The sequence below is a fragment of the Dendrobates tinctorius genome, unplaced genomic scaffold (assembly GCF_039654945.1).
Source record: "Dendrobates tinctorius isolate UK_male_01 unplaced genomic scaffold, ASM3965494v1 ptg000004l, whole genome shotgun sequence".
Lineage (NCBI taxonomy): Eukaryota > Metazoa > Chordata > Amphibia > Anura > Dendrobatidae > Dendrobates > Dendrobates tinctorius.
The window spans coordinates 41,800,152-41,824,262 of NW_027361672.1; the positions used below are offsets into that span (position 1 = coordinate 41,800,152).

General features: G+C 41.9%; 1 protein-coding gene across 1 annotated transcript in view; it reads left to right on the forward strand.

Annotated features, from left to right (window-relative positions):
* Window positions 1–14,926, forward strand: part of F13A1 (coagulation factor XIII A chain) — a 309,831-nt gene extending 294,905 nt beyond the window's left edge. The window contains exon 15 of the mRNA XM_073567328.1: window positions 14,062–14,926. Coding sequence (XP_073423429.1) covers window positions 14,062–14,212 — 151 coding nt within the window. The 3' untranslated portion in view covers window positions 14,213–14,926. The remainder of the gene's footprint in view (window positions 1–14,061) is intronic.
* Window positions 14,927–24,111: the final 9,185 nt, after the last annotated feature.

Sequence of the window (24,111 nt, forward strand, 5' to 3'; positions counted from 1 at the left end):
TTTGTCCTCTCAGTCTGACCATTGTTTTCAGAGTGGTAAGCAGATGAAAATTACAAGTCAATCCTGAGTTTACCACAAAAAGGTCTCCAGAATTTAGAGACAAATTGTACTCTCCTATAAGACACAAATTTAAGAGGGATGCCATGTAACCTTACAATATATTTATATGAGAAATAACCTGGAGAGTGTCTCTGCATTAGGTAATCCTGACAAAGGAACAAAATTAGCTTGTTAGCTGAATCGGTTAACTTCAACCTAGATAGCACTTTTCCCACCAGACAGAGGCAACTCCGTGATTAAATCCATGGATAGATGAGTCCATGGTCCTTCTGGAATTGGCAATGAAGCCATTTTCCCGGCCGGCTATAACTGACTTTAGTTCGTGCCCAGACTTTACAAACAAATGCAAAATCTTTAATATAGTAACCCCAGGATGACCATTCAAGATGGAATCATAAAATTCCTGTAACACGGGAAATCTTAGGTACACAGGCACAAATAATTTGGACTGTGGAGTAGAGAAGGAGTCAACGATTGGACTTTACGGATCTTCTCATCCAATGCTGAGGTTACCATAGAAACCACAGTACACTGAGGAATAATGGAGGATGGAGGCTCTGGAGGAGAAACTGAATCAAGACAGTAAGATAATGCATGAGCTTTCACATTCTTAGACCCCGACTTGAAAGCAATCGAAAAATTAAAGCTAGAGAAAAACTGGCCTGATTAGGAGTTAACCTTTTAGCCGATTCAATGTAAGCTAGATTCTTGTGATCAATGACCACAATAACTGGATGAACCGCCCCCTCCAAAAAATGCCTCCATTCCTCAAAGGCCAATATGACGGCAAGTAATTCACGATTCCCAACATCATAATTTTTTTCCACAGGCAAAAAATGTTTAGAAAAAAAACCACATGGACGCAGGTTAGGCAGTTTTTGGCCCCTGTGATAAAACTGCCCTTTCCCCAAGGCATCCACCTCCACAATGAACTGTTCTTGGAGATCAGGTTGGATCAGAATGGAAGCAGATATGAAACACTTTTAATTTTTCGAAAGTCTTGATAGCACCCGGCGACCAAACCTTGAGATTCGCCCACTTACGTGTAAGGTCAGTAAGAAGTTTAGTAATCTGAGAAACTCTTGATAAATTTTTCATAATAGTTACTGAATCCAGGAAAATGTTGCAAAACCTTAAGATCACTAGGTTGAACAAAATCAATTATGGCCTGGCAGATAGAGACAAACCACACAGTAGCTGAATGCATGTCTGGCAGAGGTCTGAAAATAACAGCCCAGTTAAGTAGCCTGGCAATCACCTGGGATAATGAACACCTGGAGACAGCCAGCGCCTCCCAGTCTCAGACTGGACGGCCGAGCTGTCAATCAATACACTGATAGCTCAGCACGACCCTGCAACAGACTGGACAAGTGAGCTGTAAATCAAAATACTGACAGCTTCAGCACACCCACATACCAGATTGGATGGCTGAGCTGTCAATAACTGCATCCCAGACACACTGAGGGGTAGAACCATAACATAGGCATGTTCAATACTCTTTCACTGTCATTTCTTATTATTCAAAATGAGGAAATGGTTGCACTCAATTGCATTAAGGCATGTCAATCTGAAATACAAGAAGTGTGAATAGCATAATGGCTTTTGAAATTTAGGAAAAACACATGAGATACTTAGCACAAAATTTGGCCAAAATATGTGAGCCCATTCACCAACGTCAAGGTGATCTCGTTGAATGGGTCCCTGACCTGACTGCCTAGTGTGAACACTTACCTCTGGCTAATAACTTGTTAAAGCCTATATTCATAGGAACGTTGGAACCAAATGTGATTGGATGGAATTAAAATCACAGCATGGTGAAGGGCAGAGTGTTCAGTCAGAAAGCTAGCATACAAATTACAAAAAACTGACGGCACATCAAGAACTAGTCTGAACAAGTGCATACCAAAAAACAGCTTAAGCAGACTAGTTCTTGATATGCCGTCAGTTTTTTGCAATTTCTTATTATTCCACATAACTTAGTTTATTGACATCTATGGTTTAATGTCTTTTCTTGTGTGGATTGGTTGGGTAGTTACCGACATCTCGTGAAAATTTCATGTCAATAGTACTTTTAGAAATATATTTACTTAGAAAACTGGCAACGTGTTCAATACTTATTTGTATATGATGTTACGCTATGAACTGGTAATCAATCATTTACTATATAATTTGTAAAAATCTCAAGTGCTGGGTTTAGAAACCATTTAAGGCTATGTGCACACTGTTGTGAGTTCATTTTTCCCTTCACCGTTGAGGTCTGATGAACTCCCTCCTCTGGTGAAGGAAGGTAGTGAGGCTGATTACCAAACACCTGGGCAGCTAGATGATGACTGGGTGGCTGGAATTGAGGACTGGATATAAGGCAGCCGACGCCCTTCTGCCTTGCTGGTGATCCTGCTGGATTCTTGGAGACCAGTCTGATTCCTGCATCTCAAAGCTAAGTTTTTCTGCTCTGCTTTGTACACTTCAGTTTTGTTTTTGTTTTGCCTTGTTTTTTGGGAGTTCTGCCATCCCCGGCCGGGGGTGAGCTGAATTCCATTTTTGTCTCTGATCTGTTGATCTTTTGCTCTGTCTTCAGAATATACCTGAGTGCTGATATAGTCTTTTGAAGCCTAGCGACTTCAGGGCCTGTTTTTCCTATCAGTCAGTTGGCACATTTTGGATAGGGTTTTTGCAGATGGCAGACAGTGACTTTCCTATCCTGTCCTATTTAGTTAGCTTGGGCCCCATCATTTGCTCAACCTATCTTTCTATCTGTGTTGGTGTTTTCATCTTGCTTCACCGTCATTATATGTTGGGGGCTGCCTATTGCTTTGGGGTCTGCTCTGGGGCAGTTTAGTTTTTCCCCTTTCTGTCTTTAGGCTATGTAGTTCTCCGGCTGTGATCGAGGGGTCTAGGGCACCTGCGGATTTACCTGCGGATTTTTCCAAATCCGTGCGGAAAAATCCGCAGCACCTTTCACTACGTGTGCACAAAGCCTAAGAACTCCTGTCCTGTGACTTGTACAATTTGACCAAGATATTATGTTTTTTAAGATTTAAACCAGCAGGATCTTCGTGTCCATTGCACACATTGCTACTGCCATTTTATTGCTTTCATATGGTCCTAAAAATGTATTTTCAGGTCTTGAAAAATAAAACATTTTCACATACATTATTTTACAATTTTGAGTAAATATATACCATAAATGTACCTATAATCTTTTATCTGATGTGGAGAGAAATTGCAAAAAGTTTATTTTCCACTGGAGATCACAACATGTAGTTCGCTACATGGATCACCCATTACTTTCAATGGTATGGTACTTTTTATTTTATAGGTAAAAGGTATCTTTCACTAATTTAATGCAAAAGGAAACCTATTTGTTAATTTAAGACATTTTCATAAAATCTCTAGTTAATTTTTGCAGTGCTACAAGGTCGTTCGTCTGTGCATAGGAAGATAGCAATAAGCAATGGTGGATAGGGATGGTGCAACTTATGAATACAGAGGATTTGGCTGCATGTACACATAATGGAGATGACTCCAAGGCTGGAGAATATAACTAGATAATGTATTCTTATCTTTCAGGCAAAGTTTAGAGTGGTTAAAAAATGCATCTCTCACTCAGGAGGACCAGAGTGTGCAATTTTTCTTTTGACCTGTGATGGTGCTGCATCTCAAATAAACAGTTTCTGCTGGGATCACCTATGGATCTCAGTAGATCAATTTCTGCTTCAGAAATTTTTTTATTTGCGCTTTTTGATGAAGATTTTTTTTCCAACTCACTAGTATGGGAGAAATCTGCAGTAAAAACGCTGAAGGAATTGACATGCCTAGCATGAGGAAACCATTTTATCAGCTTATTTTAAGCTATTTTAAATCTGCGTTTACACTAGTTGACTTGTGTTAGACAACCATCGATTTGACTGTCAGTGGTTGTTTAATAGACCGTGCTTCACATGCGCAGAGAACGAACAGTAATAGATCATATTGTGCACATAAACTTGGCAGCACAGGACCTGTTCACAAAGGGCGATGTGCTGCCGAGAAAGATGATCTTTTTACCAAGCCAATAGATCACTTCACCCGACAAGTGAACATTTTGCTAATTCTTTAGCTAATCAGCAGCCTGTTTACACTGCAGCATTATCAGGAGACGAACGTTCCTAAGGACGCTCACTACACTATATTTGTGGACTGTAAATGGATCTTATGATAAAGGGAGTGTTTAAATTAAAAAACTATTTAAGCATCCAAGTATACTTTATAGAACATAATGCAATTTCAATGCAACGGTAGAATCACAGAATAGTAGCAGTTTATTTAAATAATAATCCCATTTGTGGCTAGGTATTCAAGATGATAAATAACATCTGTCTCATGATGGCTCAGCACATTATTTGGAAGTATTCATCACTATGTTTTGTTCAAGGCAAAGCACTTTTTCATATATAAACCTTTTTTTATGAAAGAGATTAAATATGTTATTATACCTTTCTTTTTCTCTATCTTCACTTGACATTTAGGTTTCTCATTTCCTGTTTTGTTTCCTCTCCTTTGTTTTGTGCATATTTCCATAATAGTAATACCTTAACAAGTAAAGTCATTCACAATAACAATACTTTCTGCTAAGGAACTACAATATATCTACTGGTAATGGTTTCTTGCATAAGGAAATCCTCTAAAAAACACCAGGTTTGGAAAAATGTCAGAGAAATTTTATTAAGTCGGCTCACTGCTTGAAAAATCATTGTCCTTTTTTACTCAAATAGAGGTGTCCTTTAAAGTAAACCTGTCATGTCAGATAACGCAATTCGCCTGCAGATATGACTTTTATCTGTAGGTTAATAAGGTTAATAAGGTTAGAAAGATTCCCAGCTACCTTATGGAAAGACGGCTCCTGACGATGCCCAGTGTGGTGAAACATGCGTCAAGGTGCTTGTGTGCCCCCCTCTTGGTGTCTCTTCCTAGTGCCTTACATTACTGACCTCATATTGTCTCTAGGTAAAGAGCATGCATTATAGTTATGCACTTTCTGCACTTTAAATTGATTGCTGCTATGAAGTCTATCAAATATGCCATTTATCTATATACTTACTACATTGCTATTTCCATTTATTTGTCCTATATGACATTATGCCACTTTATCCCATACCTCACTTAATCACTAACGTCATCTAATGCACTGTATATTAAAATACTGTTTATAATACATTTATATGTTTTGCCTATGTAATACATAATACAAAGTAATTTATATCATTTCTAGCTGAAGAGCCCGGCATTGCCTGGGCATAGTAACCAACTGTGTTTAGTGATAACAAATTATAATGATGATATTGCACATAAAAACCGTGCATCTAATCCTATCCTGTGTGATACTGACTGCTGAGCAATGTATCTATTCCTTTCCTGTGTGATACTGACTGCTGAGCTGTGTATCTAATCATATCCTGTGTGATACTGACTACTGAGCCATGTGTCTAATCCTCTCCTGTGTGATACTGACTGCTGAGCTGTGTATCTAATCCTATCCTGTGTGATACTGACTGCTGAGCCATGTATCTAATCCTATCCTGTGTGATACTGGACTCCCCCTGCAGTCTGTGTCAGAGGGTGGTCTGTGTTGGTACGGTAATAAATTGTGTTATTTCCAGCTTTACAGAAGGACGATAACACCGTAGAAATGATAAGAATAATAGGCCTCATTTACCACAACTGTCTACAAAGAAAACTGTTGCTGATAGCAACCAATCACAACTCATTTTTCATCTTTTAAACAGCTCTGGGACAGCGTGGCGAGTTTTGAGTGGCGACTTTTGTGTTTCGACTTTTATGTGGCGAGGTTGGTGTATGTGTGGTGAAATGTGTGCTGAGGGTGGTATGTGTGTTGAAGCACGTGGTAGTGTGTGGCGCATTTTGTGTGTGTGTTCATATCCCCGTGTGTGGTAAGTATCCCATGTCAGGGCCCCACCATAGCAACTGTACGGTATATACTATTTGGTGCCATTGCTCTCATTCTTTAAGTCCCCCTTGTTCACATCTGGCAGCTGTCGATTTGCCTCCAACACTTTTCCTTTCACTTTTTCCCCATTATGTAGATAGGGGCAAAATTGTTTGGTGAATTGGCACGTGTGGGGTTAAAATTTTGCCTCACAACATAGCCTATGACACTCTCGGGGTCCAGACGTGTGACTGTGCAAATTTTGTGGCTGTAGCTACGACGGTGCAGATGCCAATACATACATACACTTTTTCCCCATTATGTAGATAGGGGCAAAATTGTTTGGTGAATTGAAACGCGCGGGGTTAAAATTTCGCCTCACAACATAGCCTATGATGGTCTTGGGAGCCAGACGTGTGACTGTGCAAAATTTTGTGGCTGTAGCTACGACTGTGCAAATGCCAATACATACACTTTTTCCCCATTATGTAGATAGGGGCAAAATTGTTTGGTGAATTGGAACTCGCGGGGTTAAAATTTCGCCTCACAACATAGCCTAGGACGCTCTCGGGTCCAGACGTGTGACTGTGCCAAATTTTGTGGCTGTAACTGCGACGGTGCGGATGCCAATCCCGAACATACACACATACATACATACACACACTTGAGCTTTATATATTAGATTAGAGATGGGTGAACCCAAACAGTAAAGTTTGCGGTCCATACCAAAGAATAGGAAGTCCGTGTTACTGTTCAAGTTCGGCAGCCAAAACATTGGGTGTTTCAACCGCTATCATCTGCATGACAGCGCGAAAAACACTGGTGCCCCTGTTCGGTGGTAAGATCATTACTGCCGGTCAGAGAGCTGCAGTTCCCATGCTATCAGATGACAGTGTGAGCCAGCAGCTGTGATCAGCAGTAAAAAGGTAATCTCTGGTCTTATGCATCGGCTGATGACAGAGTACTACTCCCATCAGCCTACGCCTGCTGTTGCTGATAACAGCAAAAATAGGTGCTGCTGATGCGAGCATTGATCAGCCAGCGCCTGTGCTAAAAATAAATAAATAAATACAATGACATTGGGTCTCTTCTATTTTTTATAACCAGCATAATCAAAACTTACAGCTGTGGGCTGCAACCCTCAGCTGTCAGCTTTATCATGGCTGATTATCAAGAATAGAGAGGTCCCATGCCATTTTTTTTTCATTATTTAAATATATAATTTTAAAAAATGGCATGGGTCCCCCCATTTTTGACAACCAGCCAAGCTGTCGTGTACACCGCACTGCACTTGCTCACTGAGCTAGTGCGCATGTCCTGAATAAGACAGACTGTGCTCAGAGATACCTGTGGAGCAGGGAAGCAGCGGTGAAGATGCGTGCTTCAGACCAACAAGACCTGAAGCACGTGACTGCTGGGGGCGTGGCCTAAGCTCCAGAGAGCTAGGAGCTGTAGGAAAACTCCTAGAAGGGTAACTCTGGGACAAAGTTACCAAGGGACATAGACAGGGACGAAAATCAGATCAGGCCGGGGTCAAAACACGAGATAGCACCACAGTACCAAAGGATGAGACAGAACGGATAGTCAGGATGTAGCAAGAAATCAGTAAACCAGAATGGGCAAATACACAGTACCAAGACAGCAGGCAAACTCACAACGAAGAGATGGACCGGGTCAAATCCAAACAAGCAACAAGATATTAGGCACAAGGCACACGTACACAAGGGGTCAACTAACTCAGCCGAGGGCAGGAGTATAACTGACACCGGACCTAGGTCGAGTGGCAACTAAATAGCCGCCCTCTGCCAGAGAGAGAAAGAAACAATTAACCCCTGTCTGACCAGGACGGGCCAAAGACAAAACCAAGATGATCACCCAGACTCAGCCGCTTGTTAGTCGGTGGACAGGAGGGGCAGTCCTTTTTCCAATGTCCAGTGTCACCGCAATAAAAACATAGATTTCCTAAACGCCGCCGTCTCCTTTCTTTCTCTTTGAGGTTGATGGCTCCCATCTCCATGGACTCCAATGTAAGACTGGCTCCCCTTCCACTGGAGAATAACGGGGTCTCAAACTGCATCACACCTCTCGCCCACAGCCTGCCATCCATTTGGACGGCCTGCATCATAGTGTCCTCCAGAGAATCAGGCGGGAAGTGCCAAGGCATCTTTCAGATGTTCAGACAGGCCTCTATGGAACAAGCCCCGGAGGGCGGCATCATCCAAAAAGACCTCAGCAGCCCAGCATCTGAACTCTGAGCAAAACCACTCGGCTGAGTGTTTCCCCTGACACACACTCATCACCATGTCCTCAGCCATATGCACCCGATCAGGCTCATCATAAATATGCCCAAGTCCTCAAAAAATGCATCCCCAGTCATTCTCTCAGGGGCAGTGGTAGGAAGGGAAAAAGCCCAAGCCTGTGGGGCTCCCCTTAACAGAGACCTAATGATCCCCACCCTATGACTTTCATCTCCAGAAGAGTGCAGTCTTAATGAGAAAAAAAGCTTACAGCCCTCCTTGAAAACCTTAAATTCCTTTCTATCTCCAGAAAAGGTATCCGGCAATTTAAACGGGGGCTCAGTGGAAATGAATGTAACATCTCGAGCCCCTGTCCCATGAGCACCAGATGATAAAGCCCCCTGCAGAGTGTCAGCTATCAGCTGCTGAGACAGAGCCAGAACTCGTTGTTCCTCATTAAGTTTCTGAGACATCTGAGTCAGGTGCTTTACCTGCTTAGAAAGAGCATGCATAGGATCCATCACACACACAGGAAAAAAAAAGTAGAAGTCAGTTATAATGTCATGGACACCGCACTGCACTTGCTCACTGTGCCAGTGTGCGTGTCCTAAGTAAGACAGACTGTGCTGAGTAAGGCACTCTCAGACTGGTAAGGGGCCATGGATATTGCCCCCCCCAGTCTAAACGTAGCAGCCCACAGATGCCCCAGAAAAGGCTCATATACTAGATGCATAAATTTGCCCTGTTGTTTTTTCAAGTGAGATAATAGTTGAAGGGTTGAGGTCACACAAACAGTTATACTCACTTTACGTTTAATCTATTGAAGCCCTTTTCTCCTGTAAAAAAAAAACAGGTTTAATAAACAACCATAATACTCACCTTAAGTCTAATTCATTGAAGCCCTTGTCCTCTGTAAATAAATCTGTAAATAAATCAAATAAACCACCATGTCCCTCACCTGAAGATTAGCAATACTGTCCCATGCCATAATCTATCTCTGTGATACCTGGTTTACAACTTGAATGGTGCCATAATGCGACTGTCCGGACTGAAAACAGGACACAGTGAGGTGCTGTGAGCACAGCTTCAGAAGGTACATTCCCAGGCTCACTTCACTGTGAGTCATGACAAAGAACTGCAGTGACCTCAATGAGATCACTGCGAACACTGTGAGAATTTAAATAAAAGATTTTATTTGTGCTTTGTGTTTGTTTCCAAACTTACTATGGAGTTAGTAATGGGGGCGTCTAATAGATGCCTCTCCATTACTAGCCCCTGGGCTTGATGTCACCTGACATTGCAAAGGTGAAATCAACCCCACAAATATTTCCCCACATGCCACTGACACAAGTCAAGCGGGAGGAAGGAGGCTAAGCCCAGATTTAGTTCATCTTATTGATGCACCATTTCTGGGGTGGCTGAGGGCTGATGTTCTTAGCCTGGCAGGTAGGCCAGTTTCTCTGGCCCTTTCCCTAGCTATTAATATCAGTCCACAGCAGTCTGTTTATCCTTTGCTGATTTAAAATTATGGGGGGGACTCTGCATCATTTTTTCTGGGGACCCCCATAGAATAACCAGTAAAGGCTAACCAAACAGCTGTGTGCTGATATTAATAGCCTGGGAACCTTTAGAGATATTGCTCTCCTTCCTAGAATATTAATATTAGCCATCAGCCGTCGGCTTTCCCTCTGCTGCTTATAAAAAAACATGCATTTATTTATTTGCCACTCTGTCATGCAGATGAAAGCGTAGCAAACAATACATATTCTTGCCCCCTATTTATATGAATGAGGTCTAGGTTCGGGTTTGGGTTCTGTTCTGGTACCCGAACCAATCTTTTTTTAGATGTTCGGCCGAACCCACCTAACCCGAACATCCACGGGTTTGCCCAACACTAATCATTATATTCTCCATTGGGAATATCTTTTACATTTGGATTAAAATGCATATCTCATTTTTCTGCTATATATCCTTTATGGTCTTTCTTTATTGTTTCCATTGATTATATATTAAATACTGAGAGTGTACCCAAAATTGGGGAACTTTGTCTCTTTCTGTCAGGGTAACTTTTTGATCTTTTTTGGTCAAATTTTCAAACTTTATACTGATTGATTTTTTGTTTTAGTAGATCTTCCATCCATATGTATATTATCTTTTTTCACTATTGTCTAATAAACTTGACTATATTATACATTATAATATATCCCTTTTTCTGTCTTTCTACTATGTTGCCATTTTAGCTCAAATACTGTTATCTTTATTTGATACGCAGTTGTTTCAATTGTTTATAAGTTGTCTATTCAGAGATTGCATTTATAAATCAGGAAACTTTGAACGTTTTTGACCTTACTGAAAGTGCAGCTTCCGGGAGAAACTGAACTTTATTCCTTCTGGGAGCTGCCGACTTTGTCATGTAGATGTACCAACATGGCTACAGTCACAGCTCAGTATACTTTCAGTGGTGGCTGAAAACATGCCCCTAGCACTTTTAATGACAACTGGCTCTGCACTGATGTCTTTACAGCCACTGCTCATAATGCAGTGTGCTATGACTGTAGCTGCACCGATACACCTCTGACTGAAAGCCGGTGGCTCCTGAGATGAATAAAATTAATTTCCTCCTGGGAATTGGGCTTCCAGGAGGCGGCCAGGCATCATTGTAAAGCCATGAGCCTGCAGATTAGCCCCATATTTGCAGGTTAATAGCGTTATTAAATGTGACAGGTTTCCTGTAAGGTAGATAAAAAGAAATACTGCATATAGAGGAGAGCACTAGGACCCGGTGGTGTTTGCCTGCTGAGTTAAGAGCAGATGCTGGGAGTGCCCGGAAAACTGTGCGTGCTGGAGGGGGTGGGGCCTAGTGTCTGCTGTCTAGAGCTGTAAGGAAAGCTTCAGTAAGAGGAGAGACTGCCCTGAGAAACACTGTGTGTGTGGAGCAGCTTGTGAGAAGAAAAGAGTTTGGACGCTGTAAGAGACTGTTCACTGCCAGCATGTGTGGAGGGTGTTAACCCCTTCATATTGGGAGCCTGAGACCTTGCTGTGAAACATAGAAAGAGTGTTCCTGAGAGCTGTGTGACTGTGGAGCTCTGTGGAGTCCCTGTTGTGAGCTGAGAAGCAATATTGGAGAGATATTTTATACAGAATCAGGCGGATTGCTTCTAGGAAGAGAGATAGCATCTTGAGGCTACAGAACTATAAGTCCTGTGGCGTTTGGGCTTGGCATCAGCCGACAAGACGAGGAACCTTGTGTTGCTGCAACTGATTGATGCCAAAGATTTAGGTCTGGCTGCAGCCGATGCAATCAATATGCCTGAGAGGAGACTCACCTCAGGTTAACGGTACCATAGTCATAGATACCCGGGTATTCCTAGTTAAATCACTTAAGAACCTTGTATTATATTATTATGTATTGTTATTGTAGGATTGTGTAGGTTATACTCAGGGTGCCATCCCAATGGGTCCCTTGATATCACTTCATTCGATTACACCTGTTCTCTGAGTACCTGAATTCACCATTTTGACAGGTAAATTTATTTTAAATCAAAGTGTAATACACTTTTTCAGGGAACATTGGATTGGCATAGTGATCTCAGCTCCGCTGAGTGAGTGTACTGTATTAGGGTATGTCAATCTGTTTCCTCCACATACTAAGTTCTACTTTATCTGCTATTTGAGTAAAGACAGTTCTGGGAATTCTGCCTCATTTTCCGGTTTGTGACCCACTGGATCTTATTCGGACCTCTTGTGATTACATTTTGACAGATGCCTATATTAATTATAAAGTATATAGGTCATAATAACACATAGATGTAAATCTTTTTCTTCCCCAGTCAGTAAATTCAATAGTATATTTTCATTATATATGGATTTTATTATCTATGGATTTCTAAAATATATAGTAGGTTTCTGGTTATTGATTTACTATCTACTGTGCAATACGTGTCCCATGTGGACTTGAAATATTTGGTCTCTTATAGCCAATGTATTGTTTGACAGTCTTTTTACATGTCTGTAATTAAGTTATTAGTGGCGTGGTGTATTTGTTCACATTGTACAGTTTTACACTGACATTTTGGATACCACATCATAATCATCATCTACTGTTTGTCATACCTTGACAACTCCTCCTTCTGTTGTACCAATAAATATCCATATATGATTGTGTGATCAGGAACTAACCATACTCTTCCAGTCATTCACTTATGTGCCAACTCAACTCCCACCTGGTCAAGTTACTGGTTGTGCAGTCGCTGCCTGCCATACCACATAGTAAATTTTTATAAACTTTGTTGTGCACTAATGTTGTAATGAAACTATATTGTAATGAAACTATGTTGTGCACACCTTGCTGGAGAATACTGAGACACCGTTATTTCTCACAGATAGAGGTGCCTGCACTGTCCTCATATGACTTGGGGAGTAGCAGCCATGGACAGAGACAGTAAATGTCTTGAAGGCCCACTGGATCAATGTTTTGAGCAGCAGTAAAGCACCACTACAACCGGGCAGGTGGTGATGCATCCACAGTTGAGGGCTAGGTCCAATTCCATCTCCAGTCTGTATGTATACTCCACCACCTACACCTGCTTTGCATCCACCTCAGTGGACAGAATCCAATCCCTGCCAGCAACAGCACCTTGCATCCACTTAATCCCCCCCTGTGTTTTTGTTCTTGCAAGCTTAAGCACTGATAAGCCATTTTACAGCATGTGAGCATTGGTGACAAAAGCCATACAGCAGAAGAGTTGCTCCTCTGCATTAAGTAGCAAATCTCATGGTAGATGGCATACCCAACAATTGCCAGAACATTGTGGTTGCGTTACTTTAGGGCAAAGGAACTCATGCTCGCTGCATGGTACACACCCTAAAATTAATTGTGTAAAATTTGTTAAAGAAATATACCTTCTTGAAGAAGGTGATGGTGATAACCAGGAGTGTGTCTGGGAATTTTTATGAACCAAAGCACTCCCTCCAGGCTTTTCAAAATCAGAACGCTCAGCCAGAGCACCAATTGATTTGTGACATTATAGCCTGATGGAATTCAATGCTGCATATGTTAGAGCAGCTGTACAAGCAACATAAAGTGGGGACTGAGCATAAAAAGTCTGTCAGTTCAGTGTCTTATTAGGCAGACTGTTAGTTGCCACCCTATACCATCTGTTTGCTCATAACCATACATGTTAATGTCACTCTGACATTACTAAGGCTATGCTTGCATTGAATAGTTTGAAAGGGGATGAATACAGCCCTAGGACATCTTAGAGTGTTATACAAGACCGCTCAAGTCATTTGAAGACTTTGCAGTATCTGGTTCACCGTGAATCAAATTTTTGGCGAATTTGAATTCTGAATGATTTATTCCTCCCTATATGTTAATAATTGTAATAGCCTGGTATTAAGAAATGTAATAAAACTATATAACTCAATATCAGTACCTGTCAAAATATTTACAAAGCTGTAAGTGGATTGGACAAAAGCACAAGAATACTAAAGCAGTCTATCCATGGTGAAATACATTCTTTAATAAAAGAAAAAAAGTCTATGCTATTGAGCCTCTATACAATGTGTTTATTATGTTAATCATTAACAATAATAATTATTATTTCAATTTATATTGTGCCAACATATTCCCCAACACTTTACATTTCAGATGGTACTTGTACAGCTTGTACAAACAGTAAAGACATAACAGAATAACTCAGAATTGAACAGATACTGTACCAAGAGGAGCGAGTGCCCCGCACGCAAGCTTACAATCTATGAGAACCATTAGGAAAAATGTGATCATATAATGACAGACGCACTAACATATCTAATATGTATAATTCATTCTTTCAGAGAAATCGCTGAAAATACAACTGTGACTTGGGAAGTGATTTGTACTCCAAGAGTGGCAGGCAACAGAAAACTTATTGCAACTCTTGACTCGGAAACTCTTCGACATGTGTATGGAGAGCTGGACTTAGAGATTTTGGCTGGAGACAATTAGTGTTGGAGTTCTTTTTTACAGGTGTTATTTGAATCCGTATAGTTAAAAAAATAAAATTTTAGTAAATACAATGTAGTAATTAATGCTACCTTACTAGGTATATGCATAAGCAGGATGTCCAAACTTGACCCCAAAATCTATAATCCAACTGTTATCTATTTTTTCTAACCGTATTCTATTTGAAATCTACAAATAGTAGAATAGTTTACATTCTATAGCATCATTTATGTAATGCATATGTTTCTAGGAATTTAAGCCATTGAACTTGTAAGAGTTTTCATTCTATAGTTCTTGCACTCTGTAACTTAAATCCAGGGGTGCCACAGCTTAGTTCTGAATTAGCCCATTTATTCACTTGAATGCCATGGTCACTGTTCACCTCTCACAGCAGTCACTGGCAGGCATCTGCTGTGTAAAACATCCAGCACCTCCAAGTCGTCCCACCTTCTACCATACATGTAAGGCAGATATTGGGAGAAGGGGGAAGACACCAGGCAACATGTGATACAGCACTTGGTCACCCTAGCTCATGGGCCCATTAGCAGTAACTTGACATGTTGTCATTGGTGGTATGCAAGTGAAACTAAGCCAATTATCCTTTCACACTTTAATACCAATGTATTCACATTATTATCATCACATTTTTGTTTGCTTTCTATATTGTATAAGCTTTTAAATACAATTAATAAACCATATTTCAGTATAAATCCTAAAGGATGTGTTTTCATTTGTGTCCCTTACTTGCCCCATTTAACCACAGTTATCTTTGCTCTAAATACTTACATTTGATGCCTCTACACAGTCTAAGGGAATTTATTTCAACATTTTACTCTGAGATATGTGTCTATAGAACTGGAAACATTGATCATATGTTGCGTAAAGTTAGAAAAACTTTTTTTTTTTTCTGCATTTTCAGGTGATAATGGAATCAGTATACCCAGGGGGTACATACCACCAGTGCAGCTGGACAATGGTCCAGAGATGGAGGGGGACCCATGCTAGCTGTGTAGGGTCTTCTTATAATATGTGTAGGGTCATCTATATATATAAATGCCTTATCATGTCTGTCTGTAACCGAAATCGCGGGTCGCTGATTGGTCGCGGCCGCCAGGCCCCCACCAGGCCGCAACCAATCAGCGACAGGCGCAGCTGTTTGTAATGGTAAGCCACGCCTGCCGCTGATTGGTCCAGGCCGCGATCAATCAGCAGCGGGCGCAGTCGGGCGCAGCGCTCAATCGGGCGCAGGCCTTAATCTGTAAACAAGAGAATTAAAATAAAAAAAGGTTATTCTCACCTTCCGACGGCCTCCTGTCTTCTTTCCACGCGCCCGGCCTCGCATTCCCGGTAATGCTTTGCGGCTTAGACCGCTGATGACGTCACTCTCGCGAGAGCGAGAAAGAAGACCGACGTCACTCTCACAAGAGCGAGAAAGAAGGCCGACGTCATCAACGTTCTAAGCCGCAAAGCATTACTGGAAACGCGAGGCCGGGCGCGTGGAAAGAAGACAGGAGGCCGTCGGAAGGTGAGAATAACTTTTTTTATTTTTTAATATTATTTTTTTACATGCTAGGGAGCCACGGCAGTGATTGGTCGTGGCTACAGGGCCTCGTGGCTGATTGGTCGAGGACAGAGGGTCACGACGTTGATTGGTCGCAGCTACACGGAAAGGGGGGTGAGGGGACCATGCATACCAGGAAAGGGGGGTGAGGGGACCATGCATACCAGGATTGGGGGGTGAGGGGACCATGCATACCAGGAAAGGGGGGTGAGGGGACCATGCATACCAGGAAAGGGGGGTGAGGGGACCATGCAAACCAGGATTGGGGGGTGAGGGGATCATGCATACCAGGAAAGGGGGGTGAGGGGAAAATGCATACCAGGAAAGGGGGTGAGGGGACCATACATACCAGGATTGGGGGGTGAGGGGACCATGCATACCAGGAAAGGGGGGTGAGGGGACCATGCATACCAGGATTGGGGGGTGAGAGGACCAAGCATACTAGGAAAGGAAAGGGGGGTGATGGTGAGCATACATACCAGGATTGGGGTGTGAGAGGACCATGCATACAAACAAAGGGGGGTGAGGAGACCATGCATACCAGGATAGCGGGGTGAGGGGACCATGCATACCAGGATTGGGGGGTGAGGGGACGATGCATACCAGGAAAGGGGGGTGAGGGGACCATACATACCAGGAAAGGGGTTGAGGGGACCATGCATACCTGGATTGGGGGGTGAGGGGACCATGCATATCAGGATTGGGGGGTGAGAGGACCATGCTTTCCAGGATTGGGGGTGAGGGGACCATGCATACCCCGAAAGGGGAGTAAGAGGACCATGCATACCAGGAAAGAGAGGTGAGAGGACCATGCATACCAGGATTGGGGGTGAGGGGACCATGCATACCAGGATTGGGGGGTGAGGGGACCATGCATACCAGGAAAGGGGGGTGAGGGGCCCATGAATACCAGGATTGGGGGGTGAGGGGACCATGCATACCAGGAAAGGGGGGTGAGGGGACCATGCATACCCTGAAAGGGGAGTAAGGGGACCATGCATACCAAGAAAGGGGGGTGAGGGGACCATGCATACCAGGAAAGGGGGGTGAGGGGACCATGCATACCAGGATTGGGGGGTGAGAGGACCATGCATACCAGGAAAGGGGGTGATGGTGAGCATACATGCCAGGATTGGGGTGTGAGAGGACCATGCATACAAACAAAGGGGGGTGAGGGGACCATGCATACCAGGATAGGGGGTGAGGGGACCATGCATATCAGGATTGGGGGGTGAGAGGACCATGCATACCAGGATTGGGGGTGAGGGGACCATGCATACCCCGAAAGTGGGGTAAGAGGACCATGCATACCAGGATTGGGGGGTGAGGGGACCATGCATATCAGGAAGAAGGTGAGGGGACCATGCATATCAGGAAAGGGGGTGAGGGTACCATGCATACCAGGATAGGGGGGTGAGGAGACCATGCATACCAGGAAAGGGGGTTGAGGATACCATGCATACCAGGATTGAGGGGTGAGGGGACCATGCATACCAGGAAAGGGGGGCGATGGTGAGCATACATACCAGGATTGGGGTGTGAGAGGATCATGCATACCAGCAAAGGGGGGTGAGGGGACCATGCATACCAGGATAGGGGGGTGAGGGGACCATGCATACCAGGATTGGGGGGTGAGGGGACCATGCATACCAGGAAAGGGGGGTGAGGGGATCATGCATACCAGGAAAGGGGGGTGAGGGGACCATGCATACCTGGATTGGGGGGTGAGGGGACCATGCATTCCAGGATTGGGGGGTCAGGGGACCATGCATACTAGGATAGGGGGTTGAGGGGTAGCATGCATATCAGGATTGGGGGTGAGAGAACCATACATATCAGGATTGGGGGTGAGAGAACCATACATATCAGGATTGGGGGGTGCATTATTATTACATCTCCAAAAATAAACTGCATACATATTCTAGAATACCCGATGTGTTAGATTCGGCCCACCATCTAGTCTTATAATAAGAGCAATCCTGTCGTGTCACTCGGAGGCTGAGGCTTAGGGGAACCCAGAGCAAGACTGCCCCCATCACTGTTGCTTAGGGCAGGGAGTGTTCCTGAAACTCTGATGTCTAGAGTAAAAAATAGCAGCACAGCTGCAGGAAGGAAACCATCATCAGCTTCCTGTCTGGCACTTTCGCTATGATTCAGATGCAAGTATTAACCCTTACATTTACTACACTGTGGGAGCTGCATTCCGGCAAACCGCAGTATATGTACAGCGCTGCAATCGTGAGGACTCACGCTGCATCCTTCAGGATCCTGCAAGGAAGGTGGCCTAAGAGCTGAAGCTGACACGCCTCCTCCCCCGCCTGTCAGATGCTCCTCTGATGCCCTGAAATGCAAAAGCATCACAGAGTAATAGATCAGCGATCTGTCACTATGCAGTGATGTCCCATCCTGGGACAATGTAAAAAAAGTAAAAAAAAAAAAAAGCTATTATAAACTGTAAAAATATTTAAAGAACACAAATACAGAATAAAAAAATGAAAAATATGAATCCAATCAATACATTTATTTATGAAAAAATAGATAAACAAAAGAAGTATACATATTTATCACCACATCCGGAATAACCCGACCTATAAAACTGTCCCACTACTTAACCCCTTCAGTAAACACCGCAAAAAAAATTAAAAAAGGAAAAAACTATGCTTTATCATCATACCACCAAACAAAAAGTGCAATAAGACGCGATCAAAAAGACAAATGTAAATAAAAATAATACCACTGAAAACATCATCTTGTCCCACAGAAAATAAGCCACTAAAAAGCTCCATAAGCTGAAAAATAAAGTCATAGCTCTCAGAATAAAGCAATGCATAAATAATTATTTTTTCTATAAAATAGTTTTTATTGTATAAAAGCGCCAAAACATTAAAAAAAAGTATAAATGGGGTATCGCTGTAATCGTACTGATCCAAAAAATAAAGCTGCCTTATCAATTTTACCACACATGGAACGGGATAGAAAAAAAACAATTCCTGAATTGCTGGTTTTGTTCATTGTACCTCCCAAAAATCAGAATAGTAAGCGATGAAAAAATGTCATGTGCCCAAAAATGGTGCCAATAAAAACATCAACTTGTCCCACAAAAAAGTTGTCTCATGACTCTGTCAGCCGAAATATGGAAAAATTATAGCTGTCTAAATACAGTGATGCAAAAACTATTTTTTGCAATGAAAAGCATATTTTAATGTGTGACAGTAGCCAAATGTAAAAACCTGATATAAATCTGGTATCGCTATAATAGCACCGACCCGAAGAATAAAGTCGTCTAATCACTTATACCACAAGAGCAACAGCATCAAAAATAAATAAAACCAATTCTTCACCTGCTGTTGATTTATTCATTCTGTCTCCCAAAGATCGCAGTAAGGCTCGGCTTACATTTATCCTGGCCTCTCTGCTGGGGTTTCCGTGTAAATCTCTGAAACACGTGATTCAAACGGAACCCCTGGTGGAAGATTCCCTATAATGAGGCAGATGAAAACACTGTGGGCGCTGTCTGACCTGTGATCCGGTGGGGTCTGTCTTTTTGAAGTCAGCATCAAAGCGCAGTCGTACACAGTTTTGTGTACTTCTGAAAAGAAGGACAACGCTGAACAGAGGCCAGACGAAGTCCAGAGTAACTCTGCTGCCTCGTTATAGTGAATGAATCAATCGGGGGTTTCAACTGTACTCAGAGATTTAGATGGAAACCACAAAGAAAGTGCTCTTCGTAGAGTGCAGGGTAAATGTGATACTAAATGTTATGTAACATGTTCCCAATAAAAGCTTCAACTCAATCCTCCAAAAAAGCAAGTCCCCACTCAGGTCTGTCACCTGTCAATGGAAATACAGTATAGGGGGCTTCCATGTTACTGGTGGTACAAAGGCTCTGGAAAAGTTAGATGGCTTCTCGACCCTCAAAATAAATTCTGCAAATTCTGCTCTTCCAAATCCAAATGCCCCCTCCCTTCTGATCCCCAGTGTGTCTAAACCACATTTAATGCCCACATGCTTGGCATTTCTGTAGTGATGAGAGCCCGCCTAATTTACCAGTGCAAGTCTCCAGAAGCATGAGCTGGTCATAATGTACTGGTCACTTCAACATACTGGTTCCTTCAACATACACTACAATGGCAGTTTGCCATTTTCACTCAGCAACATCCACTACTGCTTGTTTCTAGAAAACATACATGGTGTCAAAATCATAACTACACCTGTAGATAAATTCCCAAAGTGGTATAATTTCCAAAATGGGGTCACTTGAGGGAGGATTTTGCTTTTCTACCACTTAGGTGCTCTGTATATGGAGTCCACAAACTATTCTAGAAAAATCTGTCCTCCAGGAGGAAAATAGTGCTCCGTTCCTCCCGAGTCTCGCCGGGTATTTCTACATTCAGCAGAAATTGTGGAACAAATTTTGGTGAAATTTTTAATCCATTTCCCAGTATGAAAATTAAAAATTTGGGGCTAACATACAATCTTGATGGTAAAAATGGTCTATAAGTCTGTGACTCACCTGTGGTATCAATATGATCACTGCACCACTAGGTGAATTCAATGAAAATGGAGTTTGTAAAATAGAGTAACTTATTGGGGTTCTGCTGTTTTGGCACCTCAGGGGCTCTGCCAATGTGACATGGCACCCTCAAACCAGTTTAGCAAACTCTCTACTGTAATATGGCACTTCTTCCCTTCTGAGCTTTGCACTGTGCCTCAAAAGTAGTTTTTGACCATATATGGGGTTTGCTCTACTCAGGATAAATTGCACAACAAATTTTGGGGTCCATATTCTCCTGTTACCCTTGTGAAAATGCAAAATTTGGAGCTAAAAGCCATTTTTGTGGGACAATGTGATTTTTTTTATTTTCACGGCTCAACGATATAAACTTCTGTGAAGCACCTGGGGTTTCAATGTACTCACCACACATATAGGTAAGTTCCCTCAGGGGTATACTTTCCAAAATGGTGTCACTTGTGGGGAGTGTACACTGTTTAGGGACATCAGGGGCTCTCCAAACACGACATGACATCTGCTAATTATGCTAGCAAATTTTACATTAAAAAATTCAGATGGTGCTCATTCCCTTATGAGCCCCGTTGTGTGCCCAAACAGTGGTTTTCCCACATATATGGGCTATCAGCATGCTCAGGAGAAATTGCACAATAAATTTGTTATCCATTTTCTCTTTGTTACCCTTGTGAAAGTAAAAAAATAGGTCTAAAGGAACACATTTGGTAAAAGTTAATGTTTATTTTTTATTTCCACATTCCATTAATTCGTGTGAAGAACCTGAAGGGTTAATAAACTTCTTGAATGTGATTTTGAGCACCTTGAGGGGTGCAGTTTTTAGAATGGTGTCACTTTTGGGTATTTTATGTCATATAGGCCCCTTAGAGTCACTTCAAATGTGCGGGGTCCCTAAAAAAATGGTTTAGTAAATTTTGTTGCAAAATTGAGAAATCGCTGGCCAACTTTTAACCCTTACAACTTCCTAACATAAAAAATTGTTTCAAAGATTGTGCTGATATAAAGTAAACATGTGGTAAATGTTATTTATTAACTATTTTGTGTGACATGACTCTCTAATTTAAGGGAATAAAAATTAAAAGTTTGGAAATTGCAACATTTTCAAAATTTTTGACAAATTTCCGATTTTTTTCACAAATAAACTTAAGTCATATCAAAATTTTTTTAGAAATATCATGAAGTGCAATATGTCATTAAAAAAAATCTCGGAATTAATAGGATCCATTGAAGTGTTCCAGAGTTATGACCTGACAGTTGTCAGAATTGAAAAAATTGACCTGGTCAGGAAGGTGAGAACAGGCTTCTGGGTGAAGGGGTTAAACATGTCAGCATATCGCCTGCATCATTTAGAAACTACCCATCAGAAGAGGAAGAAAGCGATGCTGCAAGGGGTCACCTGGAGAGGTACGTGATTGTTTTTTTTACACATTGGGAGAGCATTATAATAAAAAAATGGCATTGGATGCTACACAGGGATTTATTATGAGTTGGGGGGGTGGGAGAGCACCCCATACAGGGACTTTTAATGAATTGGGCAGTGAAGGATATGATATCAGGGTCTTATAATTGAGGGGTGAGCGCAGATGCTACCAAGTACATATAGTGAATTTGAGGATTGGAGAGGATGCTATACAGGCAGTTATAATGAATAGGGATCTGGAGAAAAACACTATGCAGAGACTAATAATTAAATGGTGGGGCGAACGCTGTATATGGTCTTATAATAAATTGGGGGTGAGAAGAGCGTTAGCAGCAACTTTTAAGGAATTGGGAGTTGGAAGGATGCTAGCAGGGACTTATAATGAATTGTGGTGTGGTGGAAGACTCTATACAGAGACTTATAATGAATTATTGGGTTTGGTGATATCGCTATACAAGAACTTATAATAAATTGGGGGGACACACGACAGGGACTTGTAATGAATTTGGGAAGCAGAGGACACAGGACAAATGACTTGGTGGGAGTCATACTGACTGATTCATTTATATTTACTGGGCAGCAGAAATGATAGTTAATGAGGGCACACTGCTGGCTTATCAATTTAAATTTTGAATGGTATGCTACTAATTATTTATTAATGTTGGGATGCATTTTTCTATTCAGTGGGCAGTTGTGTGGATTTTTTTTTCCAAGGGGTAAATTTATATATGCAGTATACGTGACCTTGCAATTTTCAAGGCCGTAATGCTCAGTGTGTCAAGACGAATCATGGCTGAAAGTTGTCAACATGAATGTATGATCCGATTGACAGAAAAACAAGTCTATTTATATGAGGTATCACCGGTAAGTTCATGGACTTCAATATTTATTCTGTATTTATATGGTAGGATTTGCAAAGAGATGATGGAAGTAATATTCTTGTTTGTAAAGCAACCTCCCTTGGACATTCCCCACGAATGTGTGAATGATGCCTATGTACTGCCACATGTTTTTATTAGACAGCACAGAGACCCATAGAGTTTCATAAATCAATTCACACATCTGTGAAAATCATGGATTTGAGAATGAGATCTGTGACACTGAGAGCATGTGCTATTCTAATCCGTTTTTGAGGATCAATAATGGAATACGCAAATGGTCTATGTGCTGTGCAAGAAAAAAAATGACCAACACTTCAAAATGTCATATGGATGTGTGAATGTCACTTTATTATGTAACATAGTTAGCAAGGCTGAAAAAAGACATTAGTCCATCCAGTTCAGCCTATATTCCATCAGAATAAATCCCCAGATCTACATCCTTCTAAAGAACCTAATCACTGTAAGATATAATATTGTTACGCTTAAGGAAGACATCCAGGCCTATCTTGAACCCCTCAACTCAATTCACCATCACCAGCTCCTCAGGCAAGGAATTCCAGATTCTCACTGCCCTAACCGTAAAGAATTCTCTTCTATATTGGTGGAAAAACCTTCTCTCCTGCAGACACAGAGACTGCCCCCTTGTGACCGTCACCTTCCTTGGTATAAACAGATCCTTGGAGAGATATTTGTATTTTCCCCTTATATACTTATACATGGTTATTAGATCGTCCCTCAGTCATATTTTTTCTAGGCTAAATAATCCTAATTTTGCTAATCTCTCTGGGTATTGTAGGTCCCCCATCCCCTTTATTAATTTTGTTGCCCCCCTTTGTACTCGCTCTAGTTCCATTATATCCTTCCTGAACATGGGTGTCCATAACTATACACAGTATTCCATGTGCGGTCTAACCAACAATTTGTACAGAGGCAGTGTGATGCTCTCATCATGTGTATCCAGACCTCTTTTAATGCATCCCATGATCTTGTTTGCCTTGGCAGCTGCTGCCTGGCACTGGCTGCTCCAGGTAAGTTTATCATTAACTAGGATCCCCAAGTCCTTCTCCATGTCAGATTTACCCAGTGGTTTCCCATTCAGTGTGTAATGGTGATATTGATTCCTTCTTCCCATGTGTATAACCTTACATTTATCATTGTTAAACTGTATCTGCCACCTTTCGGTCCAAGTTCCCAACTTATCCAGACCCATCTGTAGCAGAATAGTATCTTCTCCTGTATTGACTGCTTTACATAGTTTTGTATCATCTGCAAATATTGATATTTTACTATTTAAACCGTCTTCCAGATTGTTAATAAATATGTTGAATAGGTCCCAACACCGACCCCTGCGGTACCCCACTGGTCACAGTGACCCAGTTAGAGAATTAACCCTCTGCTTTCTATCACTAAGCCAGTTACTTACCTATTTACACACATTTTCCCCAGAGCCAGCATTCTCATTTTGTGTACCAACCTCTTGTGTGGAACAGTCTATAGCTTACCTCTTCATAAAAA